Source organism: Colobus angolensis, unplaced genomic scaffold (genome assembly GCF_000951035.1).
Source record: "Colobus angolensis palliatus isolate OR3802 unplaced genomic scaffold, Cang.pa_1.0 Scaffold149, whole genome shotgun sequence".
NCBI lineage: Eukaryota > Metazoa > Chordata > Mammalia > Primates > Cercopithecidae > Colobus > Colobus angolensis.
In genome coordinates this window covers 3,315,629-3,327,142 of record NW_012114588.1, presented here as the reverse complement: position 1 = coordinate 3,327,142, position 11,514 = coordinate 3,315,629, and the positions used below count along the sequence as shown (strand labels likewise).

Sequence of the window (11,514 nt, the reverse complement as noted above, 5' to 3'; positions counted from 1 at the left end):
CCCACCCTTGCCCCTCCCACGCTCCCCATACCCCCACTCCACCTCAGCCCCTTCCAGCTTCTCCACCTCCCACTCTACCCCCACCAGTCCCAGCCACTCCACTGACACCCCACCCAACCGTCCCCGCATCCTGGCTGTGCCCCAGGCTTGCCCACCCTGGTGTAGTAGCCGGGGTAGAGCTTCTCCGTCATGGGCGCAATGTACTCCAGCAGGAATTTGTGCCACTCCCGCTCAAAGCCGATCTGGTTCATGTGGATGTCAATAGTCGGCACGTTCTCGTAGCCACCCTGGATGCGGTTGTCCTGGAGGTGATCGAGGCGAGTGTTCAGGCAGAATTCTAGGACGGCCCCCAGGCTCCCACACCCTGGTGCCCAGGCTCTGTCTACTCCCCTCCCCTATACCCAGGAATGTGACGGGACCATGTTATATTATATGAGAAAACGGAATGGGCTTTGCAGATACAATTAAGGCCCCTAATCAGTTGACTGAGTTAATCAAACGGGAGATTGATTTGAGTTAATTAAACAAAAGTAGGTCGAGGGGGCCTTCCTGCAGATGCAGGAAGACCTTTTTTTTTTGAGACAGGGTATCCCTCTGTCGCACAGGTCAGAGTGCAATAGCGCAACTTCAGCTCACTGCAGCCTCAGCCTTCCAAGCCTAAGTGATCCTCCCACCTCACCCTCCCGTGTAGCTGGTACTACAGGCACACACCACCATGCCCAACTAATTTTATTTTTATTATTTTTATTTTTGTGTGTGTGTGACAGAGTCTCACTCTATTGCCCAGGCTGGAGTGCAATGGCGCCATCTCAGCTCACTGCAACCTCCACCGTCTGAGTTCAAGTGATTCTCCTGCCTCAGCCTCCCAAGTAGCTGGGATTACGGGCGTGCACCACCATGCCCCGCTAATTTTTTTTTTTTTTTTTTTGAGACAGAGTCTGGCTCTGTCATCCAGGCTGGAGCACAGTGGTGCAATCTTGGCTCACTGCAAGCTCCGCCTCCTAGGTTCAAGCGATTCTCATACCTTCTGAGTAGCTGGGATTACAGGCGTGCACCACCATGCCCCGCTAATTTTTTTTTTTTTTTAGTAGAGATGGGGTTTCATCATGTTGGCCAGGCTGGTCTCGAACTCCTGACCTCAGGTGATCTACCCGCCTATGCCTCCCAAAGTGCTGGGATTTATAGGCATGAGCCACGTGCCCGGCCACTAATTTTATTCTTTGTAGAGATGAGGTCTCACTATGTTGCCCAGGCTGGTCTTGAACCCCTGGGCTCAAGCGATCCTCCCGCCTCAGTCTCCCAAAGTGTTGGGATTATAGGCATGAACCACTGCACCTGGCTAAAGGAGGATCTTGAAGAGAGACTCTGTCTCTTGCTGGCCTTGAAGAAGCAAGTTAAGTTCTACAGCTGCAGGGGAATGAATTCTGCAACAACCAAGTGAGTTGGAATGGAACCCTGGGCCTCAGATGAGACTCCAACCCCAGGTGACACCTCAATGACCCAGCTAAACTGGGCCCAGATTTCTGACCCACAGAAACCAGGAGATAACAATGGGTGTTATTCTGAGCCACGGTCATTTGTTACAGAGCACTGAAAACTTGTTCCAGGGCCAGAGTCAGCTGGAGTCCGACGTCTGGCCCTGTCACTGGAGGACAAGCATCAGCCAGCCCCCAGAATGCATGGGCTAGTCCAGTTCCTGGCTTCTGGAGATGAGCTCAGCAACCAAAGCATGTGGATTAGGAAGGTAACCAGAACTTCAGGTTAGTCCAGTTGCCACGTCAGAGGTTGGCACACAGGTCCAGGGTCTCATATGCCTTTAAAAATGGTGCCTTAAACTTGGGAACACACATTTCTGTTAAACAACTTAGAAAATGAGGCCAGGCATGGTGGCTCACGCCTGTAATCCCAGCACTTTGGGAGGTCGAAGTGGGTGGAGCACCTGAGGTCAGGAGTTTGCGACAAGCCTCACCAACATGGTGAAACCCCTGTCTCTGCTAAAAATACAAAAATTAGCCGGGCGTAGTGGTGGATACCTGTAAACCCAGCTACTCAGGAGGCTGAGGCAGGAGAATCACTTGAACCCAGGAGGTGGAGGTTGCAGTGAGCTGAGATTGTGCCATCGCACCCCACCTGGATAACAAGCAAAACTCCGTCTCAAAAAAAAAAAAAAAAAAAATTATGCATGGTGGCCAGCACCGTAATCCCAGCTACTTGGGAAGCTGAAGCAGGAGAATCGCCTGAACTCAGAACTCAGGAGGCAGTGGATGCAGGAAGCTGAGATTACACCACTGCACTCCAGCCTGGGTGACAGAGTGAGGCTCCATCTCACAAGAAAAAAAAAAAAAAGAACTTAGAAAATGGGAAGTGGGGAGTCGGGTGCGATGGCTCACACCTGTAATCCCACCTCTTTGGGAGGCTGAGGCGGGTGGATCACAACATGAGGTCAGGAGTTCAAGACCAGCCTGACCAACATGGTGAAACCCGTCTGTACTAAAAATACAAAAATTAGCTGGGCATGGTGGCAGGTGCCTGTAATCCCAGCTACTTGGGAGGCTGAGGCAAAAGAATCGCTTGAACCTGGGAGGCGGAGGTTGCAGTGAGCCAAGATGGTACCACTGCACTCCAGCCTGGATGACAGAGTGAGACTCCATCTCAAAAAAAAAAAGAAAAAAGAAAATAAGAGGTGGCTTGGGGCTTGAAGTACATAGGAGATACGAATGTTGTAAAACTGTCAGGAGACGAAAAATTCCTTTCTGAAGTTCCTCTTCTGTGAAAGGGGTGAGGGCAGAGTTTGCTTACTAAGTAATGTTGCCTTTAAGTACAGTGGTGTATTTTTATTCAAGATTGTGCTCTTTTATCAAAATCCTATGGAAATAAATGTTCTGGGATCATTAAAAAAAAAAAAAAAGGTACCTTAGGCCAGACATGGTGGCTCATGCCTATAATCCCAGCACTTTGGGAGGCTGAGGCAGGCAGATTACTTGAGGCCAGGAGTTCGAGACCAGCCTGGCCAACATGGTGAAACCCAGTCTCTACTAAAAATACAAAAATTAGCCAGGGATGGTGGCACATGCCTGTAGTCCCAGCTACTGGGGAGGCTGAGGCAAGAAAAGTGCTTGAACTTGGGAAAGGAAGGTTGCAGTGAGCTGAGATCATACCACTGCCCTTCAGCCTAGGTGACAGAGTGAGGCATTGTCTCAAAAAAAAAAAAAAATTTACACACACAAACACACACAACTAAATAAATAAATAATACCAAGATTAGCTGGGCATGGTGGCACACGTCTATAATCTGAGCTACTCAGCAAGCTGAGGCATGAGAATCTCTTGAACCCAGAAGGTGGAGGTTGCATGAGCCAAGATTGCACCACAGCACTCCAGTCTGGGCGACAGAGTGAAAGGTGTCTAAATTAAGAAGTAAGTAAGTAAATAAAATGAAATTGTGCCTGGTTCACAACTAGCCTGGGTGACATAGCCAGACCCCGTCTCTATTATTTAAAAAAGTATATATATAAAAAAAGAAAAAGAAAAAAATGGTGCCTGAACTTTCCAGAACAGGAACAGGTACTGGGATTCTCACGGACAGAACACAGGGCCTCCCGCTCTCACCAGGCCACCTGCTCCTGTTCTCTGATGAACTTGGACCCGATAGCCCTTCCTAATGCCCCTCATCCCACTTTGGCCCTTTCCTCCCCGGTTCCTCCTGGGGGAAGTCTAGGGAACCAAGCTAAGCCATTCCAATAGCAAACCAGGAACTGAAAACCTAGTAGCTTACGGTCAAGGCAACTCAAACCCACACAGTGGCAATAGCAGCTTGGGAAGCAAACTCCATCTCGGGTTTCTCAATCCCTCAACTCCTAACCGCCTGCAGACACCCATGCCAGCACCCCAATGTCAAGAGTCCCAAAGAGGGTGGCTAGGCCAGCTTGCCAGGAGAAGACCCCGGACAGTGAGTGGCACTGATGGAGAGGCGGCCTCCCTGCGGCCCCAGCCCAGGCATCAGGGTCCCCACCTTGTTGTCGCCCAGAGACCACTGGCCAAAGTGTTCCATCTCCTCCACCAGTTCGTCACAGGCCGCCTCCGTGAAGATGGGGAACCAGTAGACATCCGGGCAGGGCTGGGGAGGGCAGAGACTCAGTCAAGGGGGTCCACAGTGGCACCACGGAATCCTCCTCCCTCTTCAAGGCCCCACACCCAAGCCAGGGAGCCCTCCGAGTGTCCCCGGGCAGCAGGGGCTTGTCAATCCTGGAGAGACTGAGTGGGTCCCTAAAGGGAGAAGGAGGCAGAGCCCAGAGACAGACTTTCCCAGCCGAGGTCACAGTCACCAGTCCCAAGGCCAGGAGAGAAACATGAGTATGGAGGGAGGGAGGGAGGGGGCAGAGGCCCCAGGCTCAGGGGAAGCAGACATTAGCGAGTGGAGAGAAGTGGCCACTCCCTGCACTGGTCCAGGCATGATGGGCCACAGTGGCCATCACATCCGGGATGTTTTCCTCCTTCCTGCCTAGGCCAGGGAGAGAGGCCCTGCAGACCCCCACAGCCTCCAGCAGGAAAGTGCCAACAGGTGGAGGGGCCATCCCACTGCCTCCCACTCCCATCCTGCCGCCCCCCACTCCCATCCCGCCAACCCCCTACTCCCATCCCGCCACTCCCCCACTCCCATACCGCCGCCCCCCACTCCCATCCTGCTGTCCCCCACTCCCCGGGGCAAGCGGTTTCCCTTCTGTGCCCTGCCCCCTGCAGCAGGCGAGGCTGGTCCAAGAGGGTGTCCATGGCTCTTACTGTCTCCACCAGCTTCCCCGCCAGGGCCTTGGTGTAGTTCTGGTGGATATACTTCTCCTTCCAGTCCTGTGGGGAGTGGGAAGCAGGCTGGGGTCCTCACCATTGGCTTAACGGCATGGGAGGCTCCAAGCAGACCCCTCAAAGTAGGAGTGAAGGTGTACATGCCCGGCAGAGGCAGGTGTTCACCTGCACCCACTGGGTGTGTGTGTGTTGTCTGGGTGCACAGGTATCCCCATAGGAGGTGGTGTTTGCACATGTATGTATATGTGTGTGCCCGTGTGTACATGTCTGTGTGCAGGCATGTGCTTACACCCAACAGCTGCGAGCTCCCAACGTCTAGAAACAGTCACAACTGTCTGCCCTTCTGATCATCACGACACCCTCACAGGCAAGACAGGCTGGGACGGTATAGCCATCCTGAAGCTAAGATAACGGAGGTCCCCAAAGTTGAGAGGCTCAACTAAGTCCCAGTTGATGGCAGAGCTAGGCCACAAACCCAGGCCTCTGAGTCCTGGTCCCTCCTCCAATAGATGGTGTTGGCTCTCTGGACACCCTCCTCTCCCTACCCAAATTCTGCCCTACAGCCTCCTGGGGTGGAGGGAGGGTGGCAGGTGGCCCACAGGGGTCTTGGCTGTTGTAAGGCTCTGAGAGGGAAGTCCCTCAGACGGCAGGATCACTGGGCCCCTTCTGCTCCCAACCTCCAGGTGCCCACCCCAGCCTCACCTCGGGGTTGCTGAACACCTCCCAGAGGTCGTTGTGCAGGTGGGTGGTGCGGTAGCTGTCCAGGGAGAGCAGGTGGCCAAGGGTGTGCCGGTTGGTCAGGAACATGAACACATCCTGGGGAAGGCAAGCCCAGTGAAGAGGCGCTCCCCCACCCCTCCCCTGCCCCCACGCCTCCCCTGCACACTCCCAGACGGGCAACAGTGCAGCCCCCTCTGCCCACCGGACTGAAATTCACAAGATCACAGACCAAGTGCAGTCACCCCTGTGTCCCCAGGGCCCAGCCCAGGCCTGACACTGAGAATGCAATCAGGGAAGTCTTCCCAGAGGACTGAACACAGAATGAAAGAAAAAATGCGCAAAAGAAAAGGAGTATGTTCTGATCCTGAAATGTTGGTCACAGGGGAAAACTTCATCTTGCTGCATGTTTAAAAAAAAAAAAAAGTCACAAAAAGATATGGAGCGGGGCACAGAGACAGGGTGAGGTGTCTCTCGGGCACATCACTTGAAGTACTTTTAAGTGGAAAGTTTCGTTTTCTTTGGGCTATGTCAAAAATGTAAATAAGCTGGGCGTGGTGGCTCACGCCTGTCATCCCAGCACTTTGGGAGGCCGAGGCGGGTGGATCACGAGGTCAGGAGATCAACACCATCCTGGCCAACATGGCGAAACCCCGTCTCTACTAAAAATACAAAAAATTAGCCAGGCATGGTGGCGGGCTACCATGTAGTCCCAGTAACTCGGGTGAGTGGAGATCGCGCCACTGCACTCCAGCCTGGGAGACAGAGCAAGACTCTGTCTCAAAAAAAAAAAAAAGTAACTAAAATAGATGGTATAAAAACCAGGTCTGCTAAAAGGTCCCTGCAGACCCCTGAGGACCAGCCCTTGTGCCAGACGGCCCCCATTCCTCCACCAGGCGCTAGTGGCTTCCAAGATGCCCTGCTAGAGTCTCGGGAGCTCCCAGGCCTATGGTGACAAGGCGGCCCGCCATGAGGGTCAGAGCTGGAGGCCCACCTTCCCGCCTGCCCCATCCACAGGGCGTCCTGTGCTGCCCACTGCTGGCTGACCTGCTGCCGGACGTTGGCACAGAAGGCCATGTCGGGGTCCAGCTTGCTGTGGTGGAAGAGATCTGGGGACTGCAGCTCACCCCGCAGGGCACTGCCTTTGATCAAGTAGATGTTTGAAATATAGGGCACATTCCAGACACCACTGTGGGAGAGAGAGAAAGAGGGTGGGGTCAGAAGCTGGTGGTGGGGAAAATGGAGGGAGTCACAGGCTGGTGGTTGGGAGTCACAGCCTGGGGTCTGGGGAGCCTGGGCTGTGAGAAGAGGAAGGCACAGGCTGGGAAGGCACAACTGTGGTGATTTGATTCCCCCACCCTGGACACATGGGCCTATTTGTCAGGAAGTCCTTCCGTGTGTCTAACTGCAGTCTTCCTTGCTTCAGGTTCTACAGGAATTTGAGGGTAACAAGGACAGGAATACTGGGGAGGGAGCCCCACAAACCCAGGCAGAAGCCAGATGAAGGTGTCCCTCACCCACCCCCACCCTGCAGGTACTCACACGCGCCGCCCCTGCACAATGTCCACATAGTCCTCGGAACGGGCATAGTAGCCATCTGCACTGAGAGCCCCCCAGAAGTTCGACCACAGCCTCCCATGCCGGGTCATCAGCGGGGCGATGACGTTCCTGAGGAAGGGAGCACCTCAGTGGGAGGTCGCTGCCCACTGGGAGTGGGAGGCAGCACGAACCAGGGATGGGGGGAGGAGGCAAAGGGGAGGAGGGTGCCCCTCAACCTGCACGCAGGGGTCCCCAAGCACCTCACTGGGACAGACAATGCCTTGGCTGGGGTGTCGGGGGTTTGGCTCATCTGGTACCTGCTCCCTTCCATGGGGCAGCCAGGAGCAGACAGGGCAGGACACCTTCTCTACCACAACCTGGGGTATCAGGCTGGGGATCCACAGCTCCAGTAATAGGTGAGGCCGAGGAGGAGGAGGAGGAGAAAGAGGAGGAGGAAGATGAGGAGGAGGAAGAGGGAAAAGGAGGAAGAGGAGGAGAAAGAGGAGGAAGAAGAGGGAAGGAAGAGGAGGAGGAAAACAAGGAGGAAGATGAGGAAAAAGAAGAGGAAGAGGAGGAGGAAGAAGAGGAAAAAGGAAGAAGAGGAGGAGGAAGACAAGGAGGAAGACGAGGAGGAGAAAGAGGAGCAGGAGGAGGAAAAAGAGGAAGAGGAAGAGGAAAAAGAAGGAAGAGGAGGAGGAAGACAAGGAGGAAGATGAGGAGGAGAAAGAGGAGCAGAAGGAGGAAAAAGAGGAGGAGGAGGAGGAGGAAGGCAAGGAGGGCTCCCACCCAGGGACCAGGCCAATCCTGAGCAGTGCTGGGCGCAGACGGAGCAGCCTCACTTGTTCTGTTGGATCAGCAGCCGCAGGCTGTTGGGCTCGGTCAGGGCCACGTCAGCATCCACGCTGAAGTAGTAGGTGCAGCTGCGGTCCTGCCGGCACATGTCTCTGCAAGGAGGACGCAGGGTCAGTGCACCTGATCCTGGTGCACTGGTGGCTGCTCACATCTGTGACCAGAGTCTGACTTCACCACATACCAGCCAAGGGGCTTTAGAGAGGTCACACCGGCAGCCTCAAAGGTCCCTCCCGACTCTGAGTCCCAAACCCCTGGACTGCGGGGCTCTCACCCAAGGCCCAGAGCTTGGCAACTGGTAGCAAGTGCCCTGAAAACCCTGGTACTGGGAAGAACACAGCCCACAGGTGCCTACATGGCCCAGGGTGGGGAGTAAGCTGGGGCTGCCTTTCTGAAATGCAATTTGGTAACTTGTACCAAAAGCCTTACAAATTTATGTTACTTTTGTTTATCTGGTACAGGACTCAGCAAACGAGGGTCTGTGAGTCAAACTCTGGCCCTGCTGGTTTTATACAGCTCATGGGCTAAGAACAGCTTTATGTTTTACCTTTTCTTATTTTTTAAATTTTTAAATTTTTATTTATTTATTCATTTTTAAAATTTTTTTTTCTGAGATAGATTCTCGCTCTATCGTCCAGGCTGGAGTGCAGTGGCCGGATCTCAGCTCACTGCAAGTTCCACCTCCCGGGTTTACACCATTCTCCTGCCTCAGCCTCCCGAGTAGCTGGGACTACAGGTGCCTGCCACCTCGCCCGGCTAATTTTTTGTATTTTTTTAGTAGAGATGGGGTTTCACCGTGTTAGCCAGGATGGTCTCGATCTCCTGACCTCGTGATCCACCCGTCTCGGCCTCCCAAAGTGCTGGGATTACAGGCTTGAGTCACCGCGCCTGGCCTATTTTTTTATTTTTATTTTATTTTATTTATTTATTCTTTATTTTTTTGAGAACGAGTCTCACTCTGTTGCTCAGGTTGGAATGCAATGGCGCAATCTCAGCTCACAGCAACCTCCACCTCCGGGGTTCAAGCGATTCTCCTGCCTCCGCCTCCCAAGTAGCTGGGATTAGAGGTGTGCACCACCATGCCCAGCTAATTTTTGCATTTTTAGTAGAGACAGGGTTTTACCATGTTGGCCAGGCTGGTCTCAAACTCCTGACCTCAGGTGATCTGCCCGCCTTGGCCTCCCAAAGTGCTGGGATTATAGGAGTAAGCCACTGCGCCCGGCCTTTTTTCCTTTTTCAGAGATGGGGTCTCACTGTGTCACCCAAGCTGGAATGCAGTGGCACAATCATAGCTCACTGCAGCCTCAACTTCCCCAGCTCAAGCAATCCTTGGCCTCCCAAAGTGCTGGGAATACAGGCGTCACCCACTGCACTTGGCTGGCTTCATGTTTTTAAGTGGTTTCAAGAAAAAAAATTAAAAGAAGAAGATGTAAAAATTATGTGAAGGTCATCACCAGGTGCAGTGGCTCATGCCTGTAATCCCAGCACTCTGGGAGGCTGAGGCAGGACGATAACTTCAAGCCAGGAGTTTGAGACCAGCCTGGGCAACATAGCAAGATCCTGTCTCTACAAAAAGCAAAAATAAATTAGCTAGGCACAGTGGCTCACACCTGTAATCCCAGCACTTAGGGAGGCCGAGGCGAGTGGATCACTTGAGGTCAGGAGCTCGAGACAGGCCTGGACTGCATGGCGAAACCCTGTCTCTACCAAAAATACAAAAATTAGCCAGGTGTGGTGGCGTGCACCTCTAATCCCACCTACTCGGGAGGCTGAGGCAGCAGAATCGCTTGAACCCGGGATGGGGAGGTTGCAGTGAGTGGAGATCATGTCACTGCACTTCGGCCTAAGTGACAGAGTGAGACTCTGTCTATAAATAAATAAATAAATAAAAATGTAAAAATTAATTGGATGTGATGGCACATGCCTATAGTCCCAGCTTCTTGGGGGGCTGAGGTAGGAGGATCACTTGAACCCAGGCGTTTGAAGCTACAGTAAGCTATGATCCTGTCACTGCACTCCAGCCTGGATAACAAGAGTGGCACCAAGTCTCAAAAAAAAAAAAAAAAAAAAGACATGAAAGTCAAATTTCAGTGTCCAGAAATGAAATTTTGCTGGAATGCAGCCTCACTCATTCACTTACGTATTATTTGTGGCTGCTTCTGTGCTACTAGGGCAGAGCTGAGTGGTTGTAACAGAGCCGGCAGAGACAATTTGCAAAGATTTATGATCTGGTCCTTAGCAGGAAGTTTGCCAACCTTTGATCTGGACTGTCTGACTCTTCTACAATCAACACAAATTGCTTCTTTCTTTGTTTTCATTTTGCTTTATGAGACAAGGTCTCGCTCTGTTTCCCAGGCTGGAGCACAGTGGTGCAACCATAGCTCACTGCAACCTCGACTTACTGGGCTCAAGAGGTCCTCCCGCCTCAGCCTCTTGAGTAGCTGGGACCCCAGGTCCAAGCCACCACAGTTGGCTATTTTTTTTTTATTTTTGAAGAGATAGGGTCTTGCTATGTTGCCCAAGCTGTTCTCGAACTCCTGGCCTCAAGCAATCCTTCAGCTTTGGCCTCTCAAAGTGCAGGGATTACAGGCATGAGCCACTGCACCCAGCCTTTTTTTTTTTTTTATAATAAAGCAAAACATTCGATGTTGGCTCCCTAATTGTCAGCCTTTGTGTACTTCTGCCCCCGGTCCTTCCTCTTTCTCTGATTTGCTTCCTGAACCCAAATAACATGGCTCAGCCCTGCTCAGGAGCCCCGAGGGTTGGCAGGACAGAGGCTATTTTCCCATTTGACAGATGGAAACTCCAAGGCCCAGAGAGGGGCAGGAACTTGCTAGAGCACACAGAGCCTTCTGAACTCCTGTCACTCAGCCTGCTGCCCCTTACCACAGCCACAGCTCCCCCACCCACCACTGTCAGTGGAGAGTACCGTGGCCCACAACTCACGCGCCCATGTTCCTGGCGTCCGCGTTTGCCATCCGCACCTCGGGGCCCACTAGCTTCACGGACTGGTACTCGCTGCCATGCTCTGCCAGGAACTCTTCCACCTGAGCCTTGTGGTGCTGCTCCTGGGGGTGAGGATGCGGAAGGGGTTGGGGGGGTGAGGAGGAGGACACAGCTTCCACCCAGGGACTGCAGCACCTCCTGTCACTGCCAGGCTGCGCCCCTTCATCTCTGGCATCCCGGCCATCTGCTTTCCTTTGCCCATGCCAGCCCTGTGCCAGGAACGCCCTTCCCTGGCCATCCTTTGCCCATTCTCCTCTGACCAGGCCAGGCCTTCTAAGGGCCTCTGTCATCAGGATAGAGCCCCGCCACCACTCTTAGCATCCCACATCCAGGGACATTGCTGATTACTGGGTGTGGCCCAGGAATCCACTTTGTTACAAAATATGTCAGGTGATCCTGGACTTCGCTTTGAAAAAAACAGTCCATGTTGGGTGCAGTGGCTCATGCCTGTAATCCCAGCACTTTGGGAGGCTGAGATGGGTGGATCACAAGGTCAGGAGTTCACTAGCCTGGCCAAGATAGTGAAACCCTGTCTCTACTAAAAATACAAAAATTAGCCAGGCATGGTGGCGGGCACTTGTAATCCCAGCTACTCAGGAGGCT

General features: G+C 53.1%; 1 protein-coding gene and 1 long non-coding RNA gene across 2 annotated transcripts in view; one reads left to right on the top strand and one right to left on the bottom strand.

Moving 5' to 3' along the window:
- PLOD1 (procollagen-lysine, 2-oxoglutarate 5-dioxygenase 1) overlaps positions 1–11,514 on the bottom strand; it is a 55,952-nt gene that overhangs the window by 11,939 nt on the left and 32,499 nt on the right. Inside the window, exons 10-17 of the mRNA XM_011935836.1 lie at positions 10,852–10,973; positions 7,896–8,000; positions 7,060–7,185; positions 6,565–6,706; positions 5,503–5,616; positions 4,780–4,845; positions 4,013–4,117; positions 156–302 (exon numbers count right to left, since the gene is read on the bottom strand). Of these exons, the coding sequence (XP_011791226.1) occupies positions 156–302; positions 4,013–4,117; positions 4,780–4,845; positions 5,503–5,616; positions 6,565–6,706; positions 7,060–7,185; positions 7,896–8,000; positions 10,852–10,973 (927 nt within the window). The remainder of the gene's footprint in view (positions 1–155; positions 303–4,012; positions 4,118–4,779; positions 4,846–5,502; positions 5,617–6,564; positions 6,707–7,059; positions 7,186–7,895; positions 8,001–10,851; positions 10,974–11,514) is intronic.
- LOC105507375 lies at positions 1,834–2,892 on the top strand. The gene is made up of 2 exons (XR_001001085.1): positions 1,834–1,876; positions 2,682–2,892. It is a non-coding gene; the product is annotated as an uncharacterized LOC105507375 (long non-coding RNA).